Genomic DNA, 20,573 nt, shown 5'->3' with positions numbered 1-20,573 from the left:
GATGGGTGGTAATTTTAAGTTGATACGGAAAATCTACTAAACGCAGAGATCTGAAATTTTACAGCAATAAAGAAGACATTTGGGGCGCTTGTGTGGTCGGCGATCAACCCTCAGCTCCGCTTAGTTTTCGAACCACAGAGGAAATTTGCACAAACACGGCAATATCTCCGGTTCTAGTAATCGTTCGGGATTGTACGCTGGCATGTCGTTAGTTTAACCTTTCCTCTGGTTGGTTGCCGAGTTTCATTTATTTTCGTCCAGGAGTTTTCCCGTAACTATACTTAGAAGAGAGTCACTTCTGATTCCGAGCGGCCCAAAAATTACCCCTCGCGCGGAGGCCGATTTCCGGCCCAAGGCGCAGCGGGCGATTGGCATTGCTACATTCACAATTCTGTTTTCTAGATAAATGAATTAACACACAGATTTTCTAGCCGCAGCAAAAAACTGAAGATAGAAAGAAAGAATGAATGAAAAGAAGGAGGAAGATTATCTATCGTGAGTAGACAGATTTTAGCCGATATGCATGTGAAAAACTATTGCCGACCGAACGGTACAGATAGACAATGGTCAAGTGTACGAAATGCGCAATCTGGCAGTTTCTAATACAACTTATTGCCAGGAGTTGCTGTAAATATCTGACAAGTTACGAAGGAAAGAGCTGATATCTCTCTCTCTCTCTTTCAACGCATGGAGTTGATATGATGATGCAGCAAGTACAGAACTTTCGGAATGTACGGATTTCCGTAAAAACAAAGAAGAATGGAAGCACTGCAGAATTTATTTTTTTTCTTTTTATTCTCTCAGCACCCATCGCAAATCCGGTAGTTTTGACACCTTAACGGTTTGGCGGTAGAACAGGCCTAAAATCGGTATCTACCGGAAAATTGGTAGATTTAGGCAGCCCTGCATCAGGGACATGCACAGCTAATCCTATTTGAGATCTTGACCATTCTGACAAGTGCCATGAGCTTTTAGATTAAGAGACCACAGAGTACTCAGAAAAAATCCACAAAGAATACTTGTATAAAAAAATATATTGACCCCTCACCCCCTTCAAAAATTTCACTTAGAATGATTTGAAATACATACTTCGACTTTTCTGATGCCAAAAATTATTCAAAAGAGAGATATAATGTAATGCATAAAAACAAAACAAAAAACCAGTACCGTTCCACTCGACATGTCATTGACAGCGTGGAAATCCAAGTTCTCCTTGCAATTGTTCAAGCACTTGATGACCCGGTCACTCTCAGTCTTTCCTTTCAGCACAAACAGGCCAGCCATGTAGCCCTTGTAGTAATGAGCAAAGGTATTTTCGGCACCTAGGGAAGACATCAAAAGATAAAATAAGAAAAGATTCAATGGTACCCCAAAAAAAAATTTCAGGAGAGTAAAAATTATTAAGAGGATCCAATACACTACAAATAGGCTCTCATAACTCCCATAATAGTACATGCAGCAAACATCATCATCAAGAATGTGGTAGACCCCCAAAGCCAAGTAGTATTCCTAACAGACGCCATGTCAGTACTGCAGGCAATCACTTCCGGCAAACTACCAAGGCTACGAAAAGAAATTGAGGACATCCCATGTCTGAGGATCATGCTGCAGTGGATTCCATCACACTGTGGTGTCTTGGGAAATGAGCAGACAGACAGGATGGCCAAAATAGGAGCACAAAAAGAGCAACCAGACAACAGCGTTAATTACACAGAAATAAAAACTATTATAAATACACTATTTAAAGCACCTCAGACAACAGATAACTACCATGAGCTGTCCCGCCAAGAACTAGTGATTATCTTCAGACTAAGGACACAACACACAAGACTGAGACAACATATGTACAAATGTTTTAAACTAGTACAATCACCAAAATGCCAGTGTGGAGAGGCGAACCAAACTGTTGAACACATCCTTCAGCACTGCAAGACACACAGGGCCCTGAGACAGGAAACGTGGCCAACCCCACTGACGCTACAAGAGAAGCTATACGGGCCCCCAGATGAACTGAGCAGGACGGCCCTATTTATGACAGATACCAGACTTCAAGTGTGATGCGATCGAGAAGAAGAAGACTCCCATAATTCAACAAACAGATTATCACTGATAAGCCTTGACATCAAGCACCTTGACCTCATAAAATTTCTGAACCAATCAAGCTTTCTCAAACAATGATGCTTGTCTCGTACTTTAAGACAAGTGCTAAATGTGATTTAAATTTTGCAAATTAATCAACCTACAAAATAGTCTATCAAGCAAATACATGAGCCTGCAGAGCACAAAATGAGGGAAACAATACATTAAAAACCAAAATACACAACAAAGACTTGAAAATTCACACATACCTTGCCAACATGCGCCCACAGTCAGCTTTGTAGAGTGCACTTTCTTTGTCTTGTGGAGAGGCCAATCATCAATTATTTCAAAGTTCTCTTCGCTTGTGGCCAGAAGTTTACCATCAATGTGAAGTCTCACCTGAAAAATTACAACAACGAAATTACTTACAAAATAAAACATAACCAATGCTTAAAGAGGGCCTCGAACGCTCATATGACCATATGTAGTTGCGAGCGCTGTAAAACACACACACAAAAAAAAAAGAGCGCTTGCATTTCACTTCAAAGAATCTGAAACGAACCCTAGGAATTTCAACACTATAAAAAAAACAAGTAGCTACAACAAGCCAATGAAACAGATACAATGTAAATGGAGAAATAAAATGGTTGAATAGGTACTACATAAGACCAATTCACTGCATTATAACACACCCATAGCTAGCTACTGTAATGCAAAATGAAATCAATAAATTTCAAAGTATTTTTCTTAAACTGAATAATGCTGAAACTTTACACTTAATTCTTACTTTTTACAACAGTCTTCTTTGAGGAGAAAGCAGACTCCATTGTAAACTGTAACAGAAAAGACACTAACCCCACCATTCTTGTCCGCTTGGTCTTGATCAACACTGACAGCATAGTGATGCCACTGGCTGTCCCCAACATGAGGAATCTTCCAGCGGAACTCTGCTGGGCGAAATATCTGCATGTCCTTGGGGGACTTCACATCAGCAGCCTCCTTACGAAGAAGCAGGACGAGTTTCTCCCCATGAATGTACAGGCCATAGTGGTGCCGATTCATGCCTGTGGACATGAAAAAAACGATCATAGAAAATTATATGTGCACACTAAATCAAAGTAGCATTACAACATCAGATCTTACATAAATAAAAGAATTGACTTCAATTACTTGTGGTTTCTTTTAGTTTAGTTTTAGTAGAGGTTTTATGGCGCTCGCAACTGCATAAGGTCACATGAGCGCCAGAAGATTAGAACTGATACAAGAGAGTAACAAACATTAAAAAGATGAAGAGGAAATAAGGACGATAGATGTTTGATAGGAAAGAAGAAGCAAACCACACCAGAGCACCCACGTGGTTTCTTTAATTCAATTAAAAAACGACCATTCTCATAACAGTCTCATATAAGCTATGAAAAAGAAAAATGAAAATGTAGTACTTGTTAATCAGTTTCAATTGAATTCGAGCTTTCCATTCAGACTGTGCCTCACCTAATTATAGTTGTAATAGCAAACCTGGCAACTTTTTAATGCAAAAAATATTTTGAAGTTACAATGTCATTGTGACAAAACTTCCCATGAGTAGAAACAGAATGTGAAAAGACAGATGTGAAAATTTCACAAACAGAATTCAGCTTAACATCAGAAAATCCATATTCCTCAGTGCATAAACTTTTCTAAAGAAACATAACAGCTTCTAGCAAATGTAGAACATGTACTGTCTAAAAGAGGGGAAGGAGGAGGAGATGGCAAAGGACAAGACATAATATACCACAATCAAAAGACCCACCGTCTCCATCCGACATGCACAGGATATGTTCCTTCGGGGCCTTAGCCTGTCTAGAGGACTGCGGAGACCCATGTCTTAGCCAGGCGGAGATTGTGAAGTGTTCATGAAGCATGTGGTTGAAAACAGACTCGGGCACTTCCAAAGCATTGCTTTCACCATCAAAGGAGAAGACCTGATCCATCTCGTGGCCGTCATCTGTCGGGATGTTGTGAGACCACTCAGCACTGTCAGGGGAGGGCAGGAGATCCACACTGTCCCCACTGGCACCTGCACAGCAATTGATTTTTTAGGAATGTATTACATATGCGTCAGGATCTGCCTTACAAAAAACGTATCCCTACTCACAATAACTTGAACAAAATACAATCTCTCTTTGAGTTAATTACTTCCGTCCAACATCCAACATCATCATTTCCCCTCAGACAACATAAATACATGGTCTAAAGCCTTCTTAAAGTTACCTAAAAAAACAGTTTTCATAAAGAATATCCCTCTAAAAATCTAAAAGTAAAAAACTAGAAATATAACTTCGGCCATGTGGACACTTCTAGAACAAAACAGAAATCCCAAGAAACAACTCTCCAATGATTCTGTTATGGAAAGATTATATCCAAATATATTATATTCCACTACAACAAAAACAATATCGTCGAAGGAAATTGCAAACTACAAACTCCATCATTTCCAAAAAAAGAAGCTTACCGCAGAGTTTCCGCTGCGAGTTTACAGAGTAGGTGTCGCGGTCACAGCCTTTTCCAATGTGCTTGGTGGTCAAAGTAAGCTTCACATTGACCTGGGTGGGCTGACAGTCCTCGTTGCACAAGCGCAGAGCAGCACCCTCTGCCAGCATCTGCTGACCGGAGCCAGCACGGTACTTGATGACGTCCTGGAGACCAGACCATCCGCTGCGGCATTTCTCAGTCACAGCCAAGTTGACAAACACAGGGTCCGACCGTCTCCCTCCACAATCAGTGGCAAACACCTGTGGTGGGGAGGGGGAGGGATAAGTTGCATGATTCATCAATCACTTAAGCAAGTTTCCCCTAGTTGTCTCCACAGGGAAAGTGAAAAAACAGCTATCATTTTGTAATTAACTATAGAATTAAATTCAGGTACAGCACCCTGAAGTATTAATAAATATAAATAATATGCGAATAACTTTAGCTGTGCATTTCACTAGGGGGGTAAAAAAAATTGCAACAAAGATGATTTTGGCGTCATTAGAACCAGAAAACCTTCCTCTAAAACATACAGAAAATCGGCATGAATCGGTAAGAGGAAATTTGTTTAAAATGCCGTTTAATGGTATTGTATCGAAATAGTTAAATATTGATGCCAAACTATTTCAAAATTGCACACCATATCTTACAACACACTAATCTTACACCACTGCACGAAACGGGAGGAATTGAGCTCCCAATTAAAAATCTGAGCAATTAGGACAGACTAGTAATGTACATTGAGTAATCAATACTAGTAACCACGAGAACTAACTATTTACATAGAAATAAAATTGACATGAGATGAAAGAAAGCGAGGGGGGTGGGAGTGAAAGAAGAAGAAAAAGAGAGAGAGAGAGAGAGAGAGAGAGAGAGAGAGAGAGAGAGAGAGAGAGAGAGAGAGAGAGAGAGAGAGAGAGAGAGAGAGAGAGAGAGAGAGAGAGAGGGAGAGAGAGAGAGAGGGAGAGAGAGAGAGAGAGAGAGAGAGAGAGAGAGAGAGAGGGAGAGAGAGAGAGAAGGGGGGAGAAAGAGAGAGGGGGGGAGAGAGAGAGAGAAGGGGCAGGAGAAAAAGGGAGAGAGAGAGGAGAGAGAGAGAGAGAGGGGAGAGAGAGAGGGGAGAGAGAGAGGGGAGAGAGAGAGAGGGGTGAGGTTTTTTTCTATTATAATAAAAATTATTGTTTCCTGTCATTTTCTAGACTGACCCGGTGCTATACAGTCATTGTATATATATATGACCATAGTCCTATCTTCCAAATCCCTCCTTCTGTATCCTATCTCTCACCTCTTGTTTCCCATTACCGTATCCAATTTTCCATATCCCATATCCCAACTGTAAGCGCGCTTTGTTTTCTTTCATCTCATGGGATGGAACGCCTGAAGCAGGCCAAAATATTAAATAATTTTTGTACACCACCGTCGCCAATGTCCAAATCAGATGTGCTGTTCAAGCACAAGTTTTCAACAGGTTGATTTAATACTGTTTTATTCGGAATCAAGGTTTGGTCTCCATGACAGTTCTTTGATGTACAGTGGAACTCGGATTTAACGAGCTCCGATTCAACGAGAACTCGGATTCAACGAGATGAGATAGATTCCCTGACTTTTTTCTTCTTTAAAATCAATAAAAAGAACCCGGATTCAACGAGCAATTAAATCAGCCACCTCGGATTCAACGAAGTCGCTTCCAGGGTGAACAGTCCCAGAAGACGTGGTTTCGCTCATTTTTCTCCCAGAACGAACTTTATCTATTCCCGGAAACTATCCATTGCACCTGTATCGTTAACCATTTTTCACTTTGCCGATTGCTTGCGACTAAACAGCGGCCTTTTTAAATACCAACACATGCGTTGTTGGCATGCGCACGTGTCTACTCTGGTGTGGGTCGGGGTCGAATGGGTGGCCGGCACACATGTGGCTGTGTGTGCATGTTGGGGAGGAGGGGGGGGGCACCAGCGGTCCGGGCATTGAACGTCGCATATACAAACGCGACAAACGCGTCACAGTCTTTTTCCCCCTTGGCAACTAATCGTTATTACGATGATAAGCTAGTCTTAGTCTTGACGTAGATCTACGTAATTAATTGTGCGCTGGTCTATGGAATCAAAAGTTGCCGTACGCTAGGCTCTGCACAGCAACACAACTTTTTGGTAAACAATCGAGATGACACAGTCGTGCGCATTTGAACGAATCGGTCTTTTCTTTATACACAGCTCATAATATGAAGGCATTTCAGGCACTACTTGTGACTTCTCTTTATACATTACTTGCTCAGTGCCTGTAATTATCAACACAAAACCTCGTGTTTGCTATAACGAACACTCAGATTCAACAAGATTTTAGGTCAGGCCCGGCGACCTCGTTGAATCCGAGTTTCACTGTATCCTCTTCAGAAGCGAGTTTATTTTTACTTTCCCTAACTTACAATTCACCCAACACGACAACAGGGATCCATAATATTATTATGATGTCAATTTGGTCAACGAATTGCAGTCAGAATCAAACTTTCACGTAAGAAATGTAACAATCTGATAAGACTAATATATCAAAAACGCTCCACCTCAAGAGAAATAATGTGACTCTCTTTCCTCAGCACCAGTCGTCGTATTTCAAGGACCCAGATGACGGGGGAAAAAATAGTTGTCGTTGTTTGATATCATTAAGAAGAGACAAGGAGTCTGAATCTGCAAGTCATTGTTATAAAAGATTGCAAAATCAAGTCGTAAAGAAATTGTAAAGCAAGACTGCATTGTGTCGCCACAATACATTCACTTCTTAAGTTGGACAAAGAAATTTAATCTCATAGCATCTGGTAATTCTGTAATTAATATTGTGTCGACCAGGGACAATGAGTTAGACTAACTACAACGATATAATCATCCTTGCGATATTAAATGACTGGATAGCAAACAACATGAGTTAGATCGGTGAACATCATTAAATAACTTCCCTCGTTTTTGTTTGTTGATTTTCAGTTGTCTTTTCTTCCTTCTCATCCACCTACTCTACCCCAACCCTTTTTCCTTTCGTTTTCTTTTCATTCTTTTTGTTTTTATTTGTGTGTTAATTTTTGTTATCTTTAATTAAACAATCTCAGCAAATCTCGTTCCATAGATTTAGCCCGTACCATTCTGCACCGCCTCTTCTCCTCCCCAAACAAAAGTTGTACACACACACACACAAACACACACCCCAAGCAGTCGGCGATGAAACCAACCTCGCATCACCTAGAGACGAAGCCCATCCCGTGCTACATGGCAAAGCGAGCCCGCCAAGACCACGGACAAAAGCCCAAAGAGAAAGTGCAATATCTTGGTATACACAGTCTTTGATAATACTGTCATAAAAAAACTAAGAACAAAAGACATAAACAACAGTGCTAGAAAGAAAAAAACTTACCTCCAGAATGAAGTTTCTGTGGATATTGTAGTCCAGTGGTTCAGTATTGCGCACAACACCTTCAGGGGTCACCTCAAAAGGAGCATTAGCTGTCATGAGCTCATATTTGCAAATTGTCTTGAAGGCATCCGACTCATCCTGATCAGATGCATGGATCTTCACAATAGAGTCATACATCTTGCCCTCCTCCACGTATGCAAAGTAAGAATCATTGTCAAACTTGGGTGCAAATTCATCTCTATTCAAGACTTTGATCATCACATATGCCCTGAAAAAAAAGTTATTGAAAATCAAGGTACATTCTAGAGATATATTTAGACGTTTTCTTTAAGCTAATACATTCTTCACCCCCCCCCCCCCCCTTTTCTTTTTACTTACACAGTACTTGTGACTCACAAAAGTATCTTTCATTCTTTTCCCTTCAAAGTTCTTTACAAAAGACAACCTCATACATAAGACATTGTTTCCTGTAGATATCAGTTAATAGCACTGGATTAATGAGTGAGAGTCCATAACAGTGTAATTAACAGCATCTGCCAAGATCAAAACAACAAATTGACCTCAGAATTAAATCTCCCTAAACAATACTCTCTTAAAAGATGCAAGATATATATTCAAGACAACAATAGTGACCCATTAAAAATAGCATGACATAACAAAAACTAAAGACCCCTGCAATCATACTTGTGAGATCTTTTAGGTGGGCTTCCACAATCTTCGGCAACAATGCCAAACTTGTAGAAAGGATGCTTTTCATAGTTCAGTTTGTGGCCTTCCCTCACTCGAATCTCAGCCGCTCCAGTAACATTATCGGTGACTACGATGTCAAACGGGAGAGGGCTTGTTCTGGGATGTTTTATGTTCTTGGAAATTATGTACTTGCAGATATACCCTGAAAAATGTACGCAACACAAAAAAAAAAGTAAGGAACAAAGCTACATTTTGAAAATAAAGATGCAACAAAGGACAGTCTTCTTCAAAGTTGGAAGAATATTCAAAACAAGATTACAAATCGGCAAACATTAGTAATTATCAGCATGATGACATTCAAATAAAATGTAAAATAATTTATTTAATTCATCAAGATTTAAAGTAAGAAACACAGCACTGTATCATGTAGTATACACACATATTTAAAAAAAAACATTTATGACTATCATTGTCAGCCATAAAATCTGCAATAAGTATAAAAAATAATTTTCATTATAACAAAAGGCAGAAAAAACAGCTTACTTTATCCAAATAATTGGATAACAATAAGACTACATTCCTACTCGACGCAAAAAGAATGAAAAAAATTTCTTATCGAAAAAAAGGACAAAATAAATAATTTGATCTCATAACTGTGTCTATCAGCCTTGTAACGACTCTTTCTATACAATTATAATACAACACACTCACTTGCCCCTCCTACTTCATCCTTGTCAAATGCTGACAGTGGAGGTTTCAACTGTACTACACGCTCATTTTCAGTCACCTCTCCATGGAATGCAGGTTTGCCATTTTCTTCAATCTCAGAATTGATCACAGGTCGGTATTGATTAACCTCTGAAAAAAGATAGAAAAAGAGCCTTGTCAAACAGTTAATTTTTTAAACAGAAGACCATGAGCACCCAGCATACAGTTAAACAATTAACAATGACAGTATGAGTATTAGTAAGCATATCGATACAACAGCGGGCATTAACTTCTGAAAAAAAAAAGAACACAGAAACACCAGAGGGAAAGAATAGTCTAAGCAAGAACAAGTGGTGTCCTTCAACACATCAATCATACAATAAGATAAGATAAGATAAGATAGTACTTTATTATCCAAGAGGTTAATTTTCCTTGGCTGTACAGGACCGTAAAAACACATGCAGGTATACATTAAACAAAAAAAAACAATGTCAACAACAAAAAATAAGTGGGAGCAAATGGTAATAAACTTTCTAGTGCCCATTAACTCACTAGGTCCAGAGCAATGACTCAGTTGTTGCTTCCCAAACTGAGTCGTCATTTTTTGCATGGTTTCATTGAATAGTGTCTACTGCTATTTTCGACAATTTTTTTGCTACATTCGAATGTATTCAAATTTAGATTAACATTTTGCCCTCACCGGATGCCGATCGGCGACAGTGAATATAGCAGCCAAAATATTATAATAGCAATATCTTCTTTTTGAATTGCGCACTTTAATGTTTGTGTGGCCTTTGAGGTCGAAAATCAGTTGGTATACAACAACTGGAGTAAATTTGTTTGAAAAATACCGAGTAGACCCAGAATGAGTGCAGCTTTACTCTTTTGCCATGATGAGAATTCGGGCAATGAATGAGCTAAATCTAATGTTTTCAGTTCAGATTCTAGTTCCATTTTTGGTGAACATGCGATCATCACTTTCAATTTTCTCAGTATGCTGAAAATTTCATTAAATGGTTGAGGTATTTTTGCTGATATACAGGTATAATACTGACGTAGCCCATCAGCATCCTGGTTCATGGGGACAAGTGTGTGCGTGGTGTGGGTGGAAAGTAAAGTATGCAAGCTTATTGTTAGTTGAGTTACTAGTGGGCTTTTAAAGTAGAATTTGGCTGGGGGTTGTTTTTTTTTAGTCTGGTCTGAAGTGTCGACTGAAATAGGTCAGCCTATTCGTTTCCACTGGCTACAATGGTGTAGGATAATGGTATGGCACAAAACTAAAGCCCCACTCATGCTTCTAGCTCTATTAAGTAAGCAACTGATAGACTTTCTAATTTCTTACTCAGATTATGTTGCCGGTCACTCTCACTCAGACTTCAATAGCAAATGAGCCATTGCCAAAACGTGGGGAAAAACACATACATCTCACATTAGTGTGCATAAAATGTGATGCATTAGTATTTATTCCTCCAAAACTTATACATATGATATATGTTAAATATAGGATGTAGAACCTGCATTAGCAGTTTCAGACCCAGTGTCAGCTTTACAATCTCTAGTTTGTAAATTTTTTGCCAAAAATGTTCGTTTTTTGTGATTCCTGGACTGTCATTTTGAGCACACCAATGCAAACTTCCAAGAATGTCCAAAATTTAGTATTTTTGGGTGTTTTTTTTTTTGACCTGTGCTTTGATTCTATGGTATTTGTGATCGAGAAAGGTTCACTTGCTCAAGAAATCGGTTTATTTGTCTGCAAATAAACGAATAATTCGGATCACTTGTGCGTCAGTGGTGTCGTCACGGACTAGGTGTTTCAGAAAACAACATTATTTTTCAGTAGAATCACCACAGCTGGTTAAATCTTTTTGCTTTCGTCCTTTATTCAATAGTTCAAAAGCCGCGATGCGCGAAAGGAACATCGGGTTCCTAGATCTACGATTTCGGTCGGCTGTTTAATAATTCGCCGTTAATGGCGTCACTTTGCAACGTACCGGAAGTCCGAATTTTAGCCTACTTTTGTTTTGAACGGATCATCAACAGTGCCCGGATATAATTGTTTTCTTGAGTGACTTCCCCTTACCCGCTTCCCCAGAACAGCGGCCGGGAGCAACGGGGTAAAGAGAAAAACGAAAGTAGTCATTGCCGTCACCCTCCGGTTACGCACAAGAATCTTGCGTTCAATGTGACATACTGGACTGTTTTGCGTATTTTTAGGCTACCCTATTGAATATTTTAGTGAAATTGTGGTGTTTACATTGGATTCCTGGAACAAGAGTGTGATGTGTGAACAAACTTCGAGAGATGGAACATTTCTGTGGTTATGTTATAGATTTAGCTTTTGTGCTTAGTGATGACGTTTGGGGTGTCGTCATGCAGCCGTACAAGACTGACTGATGTACTAGAAATTACATTGTCCTAAGAGCAAACATTTTTTAAGTCATGTGTGCTCTTTTTACTCAAACAAATAGACAAACATGTCCCTGTTTATCTGTCTAACTCAAAAGTACACATTCGTTCTTTGTTGGCATGATATGCCTTTTTCCAATACATTGTGTCACTGTGACATCATTGTTATGTACAAGTAATATTTTTCATAATTGCTAATATCAATAAGTTTTCAACATATATTTCATACATGCAAGACTCATTTAGAAACAAAATACGCATTTATTGATCTGTGTGTATCTCACAGTGCAAATTTGTTCTTTGTAGGCATGATTTTACCTTTTTCCCAGTATGTTTTGTCATCACTGTTATGTACGAGTACTGTTGGTCATAATTAGCTACGTAATTGTGATTGTCTACTGTCTTTGATATGACCTGATGTCTGTTTCAAAGCAAAAGAAACCTCTCCTGGGTTTTTTTTTAATTCTTAAAGTGTGCATTTCTCTCTGGAGGCATGATTTTGTCTTTTCCTGTACATTGTGTCATCATTGTTATGTACAAGTCATGTTTGTCATCACTGTTATGCACAAGTCAGCCCTATTGATTTTGCGCTTTTGCCTCATATTAGTTAAGAAATTGTTTTACACATGTGTTTTTCTGGTGCTGAGGCTTTGATAACTGTATTTATACAGCCTTTCACTATTGTGATGTGTTGTCAATGATAATGTCCAATGTGTATCCTTTCTTGTACATAACAATGATGACATGTTCTGTGCACTGCGTCATTGTTACAAAGCTTGTCATTCATATTACCATTATGAATGGAGTTCATAGTGTACAAAGTGTTTGTTTACTAAACAAATGGAATTTAAAGTCTATAATTTGCCTTGCTGCTTATCTGTTTTTGTCATCACTGATACATACAAGAAATACAGTGGTTGCCAAACAAATAGACCCATATCTCCAAAACCCTACATCTCCTTGCTTTGATACTCTAGGAATATGAGCTCTAAATGTCAATCTGAGACTGACAGAAAAGGGAGTCAAATTGGTAAGAAAAATTTTTTGGAACCACTGAGTCTAAAGAGAGTCTCACGTTTTGGCAATTGCTCAAATAATAATTTCCAGCCGGTGAGAATAGCAGTCACTATGCCAACAGCAGTGATAAACCTGATCAAACGAATAGCAGTCACTATGCCAACAGCAGTGATAAACCTGACTCTTTCTGCAGCCTTTCTACTGCTACTCCTTGGCTCCTCTTTACTGCTGTCTTTCTGCCACACCCCTGATCTTCTGGTAGGAAAGATCAACACCTAGCCTTCTCGGACAAGGGCGAAAAATCTCGGAGGGCCCGTGTGCAAATTGCGCACGCTAAAGATCCCTTGGTGGTCTAAAATCGATAAGAGTAGGCTTCGGCCGCCACCCGGGCAAAATTCCAAATTTCCTACCAACTGAAAATATTAGGTGTGTCCCGCACGCTCATATGACCTATGCAGTTGCGAGCGCCGTAAAACACTTTACAAAAACTTACAAAAAAACGTAGAGGGCAAGGCAATCCAGCAGGGGTAGTAGATGAGTCATTCGTAAATTCTAACCTGCCCTCAACATCTACTACTAGAGAGTGCTAGCAATGTTAAGACATCTGGTACAACTGCTATTACTAGAACAAAGATGCACGCTGCATGAAACTCATCAAAATTGTCAAATTCATTTTTTTTTCCTCCATTCTTATTCCCTTTGCTGGTAAATTGCTCTTACATATATCACAGAACACAATACAACCCTTCACGTAGTATCATGCATTCATACCTCACCAGCAGTATCAAATATATACCTTTGTTGAAAACATATGGCAGCAGTTAGTTAATTTCAATAAAGTACCCATTTGTAACAGACGTTCTTAGTGAATAAATTCCATCCTAAAGGGTAAATCAGTGAAAATAACTCCAACGCGATTATTTTGCTATACATGCACATAGTTGGGGCTTTGGGGTATCTTGGATGTGAAACACACTTGATTACATTACCCTCAATCTCATAGAGACAACAAACATTAAATTCAAACTTGTCAAAACCATAGAATTTCAATGTTTTCAAGAAAGTAATCATTATGAAAACTGCCAGAGTAGTATGCCAGACCAAAATTTATTGTCCCTTTTTTTTTGGTAAGTGTTTTACAGCGCCCGCAACAGCATAAGATCATATGAGCGCGCGGGACACATTAAACTTTTTCAGTGGGTAGGAAATTTTGAATTTTGCCCGGGTGGCATCCGAAGCCTACTCATCAATTTTAGACCACCGGGATCTTCAACGTACGCAACTTGCACACGAGCCCTCCGAGATTTTTCGCCCTTGTCCAAGAAGGCTAGGTGTAGATCTTTCCTACCAGAAGATCAGGGGTGTGGCAGAAAGACAGCTGTAAGAAGGAGTCAAGGAGTAGCAGTAGAAAGGCTGCAGAAAGAGGAGCCGAGAGGAGGGGGCAAAGGAGGTGAGGGGGTGGGGGCAGAAAAGGAGACGAAAGCAGAAGAAAGAATATTGCTAGAGAGCAGGAAAGGAGGAGAAAGGAGAATTTTAGAAAAGAAAATTTTTCGGTCGCTACCCGGATTCGAACCCAGGACCTTTGAATGAGAGGTCAACACCTTAACCTCTAGGCCACGAGAGCCCCCTTACTGCTGGATGATAAAAGCACTTCGTGAAGATCTTATAATATATCAGTCTAAAATAGCATCATTTTGATGTCACGAATCAAAATAAATGTGACATGAGCTGAAATGTCTTCATTACATTTTGCAGACAGCGAAACCTGCAGAAGACAAAGGAACATTATTATACCCAACTTTCACCCTAACCAGGACATAAATTACAATGAATGGGCCTAGCATTTCCCCAGGTATGGCCTCTGAACAGTTACCTTTAACTTCCTCATGCAGTACTATTGGAAATGTCTTTTTTTTTTAAGCAGGAGGAGGAAGAACTGTGTTATAACGTGAATTCCCAGTTTCTAAAAATAACTTGTGAGTCAAATTTCAGAATAAAACTTCCTTTATGCCATTACAAATATCAAAACTATTCTATTCGCCCCTCTAAAATTACAACTCCAATCAAATGTATACTGGCTAACTATCCTTCTCAACTACCACTCTTTTTTCTCAGATGGCAAAATATAATATATATAATATAAAACTTTCTAAGTTTAAAACATCCATGTCTGCGATTGCCCAATCTCCCTCTATAATTTACAGGCTAAATACCTGATTGTGCTAAAATTGTTATTAGAACAAGTAAAACACATTTTAAGCACATGAAAAGCCTGGTCACAGAAAGACAGGAAGAGACTTCAATATTATTGCAGTGAATTTTTTCTTGAGAAAAATAAATTTTGCAAAACCTGGCAAATTTAAGATCTTAGACCAGGAGCCATTAACACTTTATCGGCGTCCGTAGAAGCCGTCCCGAGCGCCGGTGTTATATAGCATATACCGCACTTGTATCCTGGTCCGTGGGGATAAAAGTGTTGTACCCTCTGTGTGCTGCATGAGTGGAAAGTGTCAAAAACAAGGATCAAAGCCTAAAGTAAAGCCCACTGTACCTCCATACACCTTCTGTGTCACAACAACCATTACCATGCCAAAAAAATATATTAAGAGCTCTCATCTTTTTAATATTCCGTCTGTTTAATTTTCAGGACTGGATCTTCTGGTCACAAAAAAGTGCACTTAACCCTCAAACTTTTAAGAATACAAAACTAAGAAATTCACAGATCTGTCAGACAACTTAACCTCAAAGTCACATTTAATTTGATGTTAATGAGTTTCCAAAAGCTATTTTGATCACTCATTGCATACCTTACCAGAAGAGCATAGAAAAAGCAAAAAGGGAAAAACAAAAGTATGAGCAGGTCCAAAAATATAGCCTTAAATAGCATCATGCCTTGACTGAACGGAGTGTCTACGTACACAGTAACCGGGTACCTAGTCTAAGTATCTACATACATGGTAACTGGGCACCTAGTCTCAGTATCTACGTACACGGTAATCGGAATGAAAATAAATCAATACAGTCGAACCTGCCTTTACGGAAACCAGTGTAAAACGGAAACCTGTCTTAACGGAATTTCCCCGCTCCACCCCTTGATATATTCCTCTTTAATTACCTGTATAAAACGGAAACCTGTCCAACGCGGAAACGGAAAGAAAAATCTGCTCCCTTCCGAGGGTTTCACCTGTCTAAGACGGAAAATGCTTTGCCCGCTCAACCCTGATTTGAAACAAAACTCGCAAGTTTGGTTCCGGCAGCTCTAAACTTAACGCCATGGCCATGCCGCTGAGCAAGGAAGGGGAGTAGGGGTGAAATCGGGGTAGAAGTTACCCCATCATGTGAGCCCTGCGCGATACAGATGGTCAGTGTAGTGTGGGTGTGTAGCAATGCCAATGGGGCTTTCCCGCGAGGCGAAAATTTGGTCCCCGTTTACGGGCGATTTTGCGGACCCGGCCGAAGCGTAGGTGACTAACTTTGTCAACCTCGGTCTGCTCTATTTCCGAACCAATCCGAATGAAACTCGGCAACCAATCAGAAAATAGGGCAAACTAATGATATGTGGACGTTGAAGTTAGTACACATAAATTAACCTATACTTTTGGTGTCGGGAACACTTTCGTATCGTGTACACCGAAAACTATAAGGAGTTTGAATTTCAACGCCGAGATGGTAATAGATCTATCTATCCTCTATGGTGTGCTCAAATTTGAACGTTCTGTGTCAAGTAGTTGTTTAGACCCGATCATAATTGCACGACTACCCCCCTATCCAAAGCGGCTTCGCACGGAGACCGGCCATTTTCCCCTCACTCTCGTGGCAAATGTATGTGACCTACAAATCCCCGCATGACTATTACGGGCCCGTTCATTGGTCACTTGAAATAGGGCAATGGCGGGCGCGCGCATCCGGTTGTTTTTCTCTCTATTCCCCTGTAACATCGCTATGGGGGTATTCCGAGGCGAGGTTATCTCGTCTCGGGGTGTTCGCGTCTCAACAGGGAAAAAGAATTTTTAATTGTACGGCATGCTAGATTGAATAAACTTATCTTTTAAGGTTGGCATGGTCTAAAGTCATCATAAAAAGCTTTGCAATTATTTAGTCACGCTGCCAACATATATTCTTAAAGATCCCATGTTGTGATACAATGCTATAAATAAAATGGACTCATCCCGACACCCCTTTTTCGCAAAATCGTAATATGTTCACCACAATTTTAATTATAACAAAATAACTACGAAATGAAATTGGTAGTAAATCTGACTGCAGAAATGATTTCTACACTCAAAAACACATCGGGTAGCTAAGTTTCTCTCGAACACTCCGATTAGTTACCGAGATATCGTCGATTTTCTTACAGAATCTGCTACTGTGTGGTCCACTTTTTAGGAGTATTTTCCTATATATGTGGGTCATCCATATTTTGCCGACCTTTACAACCCCATAACTTTTTTATTTATGAACCGATTCTCAAAATTCAAGAAGCATAATTCTTAGAATTGAAAATTCTTTCTTAGGTACCAAAAAAAGGGGACAAAAGTGAAAATTTAAATTTTCATTGGCATTGCTAGGGTGTGATATCTCACAACTGCCCTTGAGAGTGCTCGAGTAGCGAGCCACTACGGAAACTTTCCTGGGTAACCAGAAGCCAGAGGTGTGAAATTAGATTGACCAATGCCTGCCGCCCTGATCGTACGGCCAGCCGAGAAAAGAGTTCCTCGAATCGTTGTTACATTGATGGCTGTGACATGTGGCTTTGGTGGGTGGGACCAAGGGTGGAAGCCAAGGAGATGTTCAAACGTTTCTGTTTTTAAAAGGTCAAACAGTGGTCCTATGAAAGGCAAGCACTGGTGGTAATTGAACACGTAAGACTGACGCATGTCACTATCAGACAGGATAGCAGCTGAGAGGTGTGAAGTTTTGACCACTGCTTGCCGATCGCACAAGCGATCCTTGATCCCACCGGCTGGGCCTTTGAACCCCCCCCCCAAATTCCCCTGTCTAAGATGAAATTTTTTCCCCGCTCCCTTGCCATTCCGTCTTACACAGGTTCGACTGTATTTGTCCTGTGCTGTCACTTGCTGAAAAAAAAGAAAGTCATACAAGCGTCTTGTCGGGTTCGCCATCGTGACCAGTCAGAGAACCTGTGCGTGCGCATTGCATTGTGAGTACCGGTTGGGGTCACCAAACTCATTCAAAGTCTGTGCGCTGCCAAGTATAGGACTCCAGAATGGGGGGATTATTGAATTTTTTTAAGGTACAGTCGGGGGAGGGGTGAGGATGACGGCAACACCGGACGACAAAAACTGAACTCTGAGTTCTGAACTGCCCGGTTACCATGTAAGTAACACTGAGACTACGTGCCCGGTTGACGGTTACGCAGATATTGAGGCTACAGGCCCGGTTACCATGTACATGACACTGACACTACGTGCCCAGTTGCCGGTTACTGTGTACATAGACACTGAGGCAAGGTGCCTGGTTACCATGTATGTAGACACTCCGTTGACTGAAAGCTAAAAACCAATTTCGCAGAGGATGACGATTATTCAAATGCTCCTTGGTCTTCGAATCATCGTAGAAAAAGACCAATATAAAATCAGAATCCAGAGGGTGGCCAAAAAATAAAAGACAGAGAAGAAAAAAAAAAGGCCGTCTTCATTTCTTTGTACCTGTACAATGGTATTCAAAACTATCAAACAAGCTTATTTTGGTATTTTTTTACTTTCCCTCCCGTCTCATACTCAGCTACCAGTTGTCTATTTTCTGCTAAATATTGATACGCTGAACACGAATATCAACTTCATTTCCGTCGCAAATTATAGTTTTTGAAATATTTGATTGTTTTTAACCTAGATCGACAGGCTTTGGACTAATCGGGGGGTTCCAGGGGGGCCTGCTCCACTGGGGTAAAAGAAAATCTGGGGGGTTACAGGGGGGGCTTACCCATAATCTGATATTTCAGTTAGATTTGAAATTGTCTTGAAAATAATTGATTTGCGACAGTTTTAGTGACTTTATGTGTGATCTGCAGCAAACAGGACTGCAGTTTGACCCCCCTGAAGCAGTGCATCTGTGTGCGGGAGTGAAAGTAAAAATTTACCCTTATTTTTTATCAGGTAGATCTAGTTGAGGTAGATTATCTAGATCTAGTATCATTTCATACAAAATAAAGCTCATTTGAAAGATTTTGTATAGAGAAAAATGGAAGTCTTGTTTCCTGACTAGATTCTAGATCTAGATCTAGATCTAGATATCTAGATCTAGATCTATCCTTTCATTACTTTCAGCTCCTCATGTCTAAGTGGGTCAGTTTCTTCTATAATTTCATTGAACGAACATCTAGAGCTACCAACTTGGCGTATTTGAATGAGACATATGCCTCGATTACGAACCAACGCAGGCGGTTCTAGATCTAGAAGAAAGCCACAGCCACAAACGCACACAAACTCAAGCAGACTGACGCACACACACTTGATCTGCGTGAACGGGGATCCGACGCGGGACCAGAGTTTCACGAGAGACGATGCTCGGCGCGTGCGCTGAGCCAGGGGCTAGACTGACTCAGGACCAGAACGCAGGCGAGGTGCCGCCGAAATACTAGGCTTATTATCCCGCGACATAAACCCAGCCCCCCACAGGACGAGGGTTAATTATCCATCATTTGATATCCTAGATCTACATATCTAGATCTAGATTTCTCGGGATACTACTCCTTCGTTCATTGTCTACAAGAAGACTTTCAAAGATCTCTTGATAGTATCATAGGCCTCTCGTCTGGACTCTCCAGCAGACAAAAGAGACCCTGCATTCATTCGTTATGATGGACAGTATCAGTTCTTGTCTGTTTTGAGTTTTGGTTGTAGGTGGTTACTTACCAGAAAAGGCTAAAACGTAGGGTAAAACCAACACCACCGCAATACTGGAAATCAGCTTGGCCATGGTTTAACCAAGTAAAGTTTCCTTAAAACCACCAGAACCCCACCAACAGGATTATCTTTGCGTAAGAACGATAAAATGCCCGTGTTCTTCCTTTAGCACTACACACGATAAAATGGCCGCACTTTGTGAATGCTAATGCAATCCCTGACGTCATGCAGAAAAATCAGCTTGACTGCACGAGATAGAACGGTAATTTGTCTTTCACCATTTGTTAAAGTCTATAATTTCGGTCGGTCAATGTACATTTTAGTAAGTAAAACTGATTTCGGAAAGAAAAAACATATTGACAAGAATTAGTGCCATTATATTGAGTTTTTCGATATCATTACTGGTGGGAGGTAATACAATAAATAGATTTTCCGGAAAGAAAACAGTGAAAAGTAGCTCAAGAGTGCATTGCCAAGTAGGTCTATAATAAACGTTCAGTTTTAAAAAAAAAACTCTTAGCCTACTTTCCAACTTCTAACAGAAACTCTGCATAATAATAGTAGATCCAACAAGCGTGAAACAAAACTGATCAGCCATCACAGTCCAGAGCAGCTTTATTTTCTGACTTTATTTTTCAATTGTGCACAACTTCTCTCTCTCTCTCTCTCTGCCCACAAACAAAATTGCACGCTTCACAAGAGCGCTGGAACGTTTGTTCACAAAACAGAATTCTACACTTCTGTGTGTGTGTATGTTTACCCTTTCTGTCGATCAAGTTTGATCTGTATTTAACCATAGGTCATTTATTATCTGCACTACCTCTGCTGACTATCTAGTTTGTTTTTCATCGACTAAATATGCCAAATGCTCTCTCTCTCTCTCTCTCTCTCTCTCTCTCTCTC

The 20,573-nt window shown here is 40.1% G+C and overlaps 1 protein-coding gene across 1 annotated transcript in view; it reads right to left on the bottom strand.

Annotated features, from left to right (window-relative positions):
- LOC101853900 (calsyntenin-1) overlaps nt 1-19,894 on the bottom strand; it is a 34,937-nt gene extending 15,043 nt beyond the window's left edge. Inside the window, exons 1-9 of the mRNA XM_005090258.3 lie at nt 19,680-19,894; nt 9,385-9,531; nt 8,668-8,875; nt 7,984-8,251; nt 4,571-4,850; nt 3,869-4,135; nt 2,935-3,143; nt 2,349-2,478; nt 1,168-1,322 (exon numbers count right to left, since the gene is read on the bottom strand). Coding sequence (XP_005090315.1) covers nt 1,168-1,322; nt 2,349-2,478; nt 2,935-3,143; nt 3,869-4,135; nt 4,571-4,850; nt 7,984-8,251; nt 8,668-8,875; nt 9,385-9,531; nt 19,680-19,743 — 1,728 coding nt within the window. The 5' untranslated portion in view covers nt 19,744-19,894. The remainder of the gene's footprint in view (nt 1-1,167; nt 1,323-2,348; nt 2,479-2,934; nt 3,144-3,868; nt 4,136-4,570; nt 4,851-7,983; nt 8,252-8,667; nt 8,876-9,384; nt 9,532-19,679) is intronic.
- Between the last annotated feature and the right edge of the window lie 679 nt (nt 19,895-20,573).

The sequence above is a fragment of the Aplysia californica genome, unplaced genomic scaffold (genome assembly GCF_000002075.1).
Source record: "Aplysia californica isolate F4 #8 unplaced genomic scaffold, AplCal3.0 scaffold00014, whole genome shotgun sequence".
Classification (NCBI taxonomy): Eukaryota; Metazoa; Mollusca; class Gastropoda; order Aplysiida; family Aplysiidae; genus Aplysia; species Aplysia californica.
This window is presented reverse-complemented; position numbering and strand designations above follow the sequence as displayed.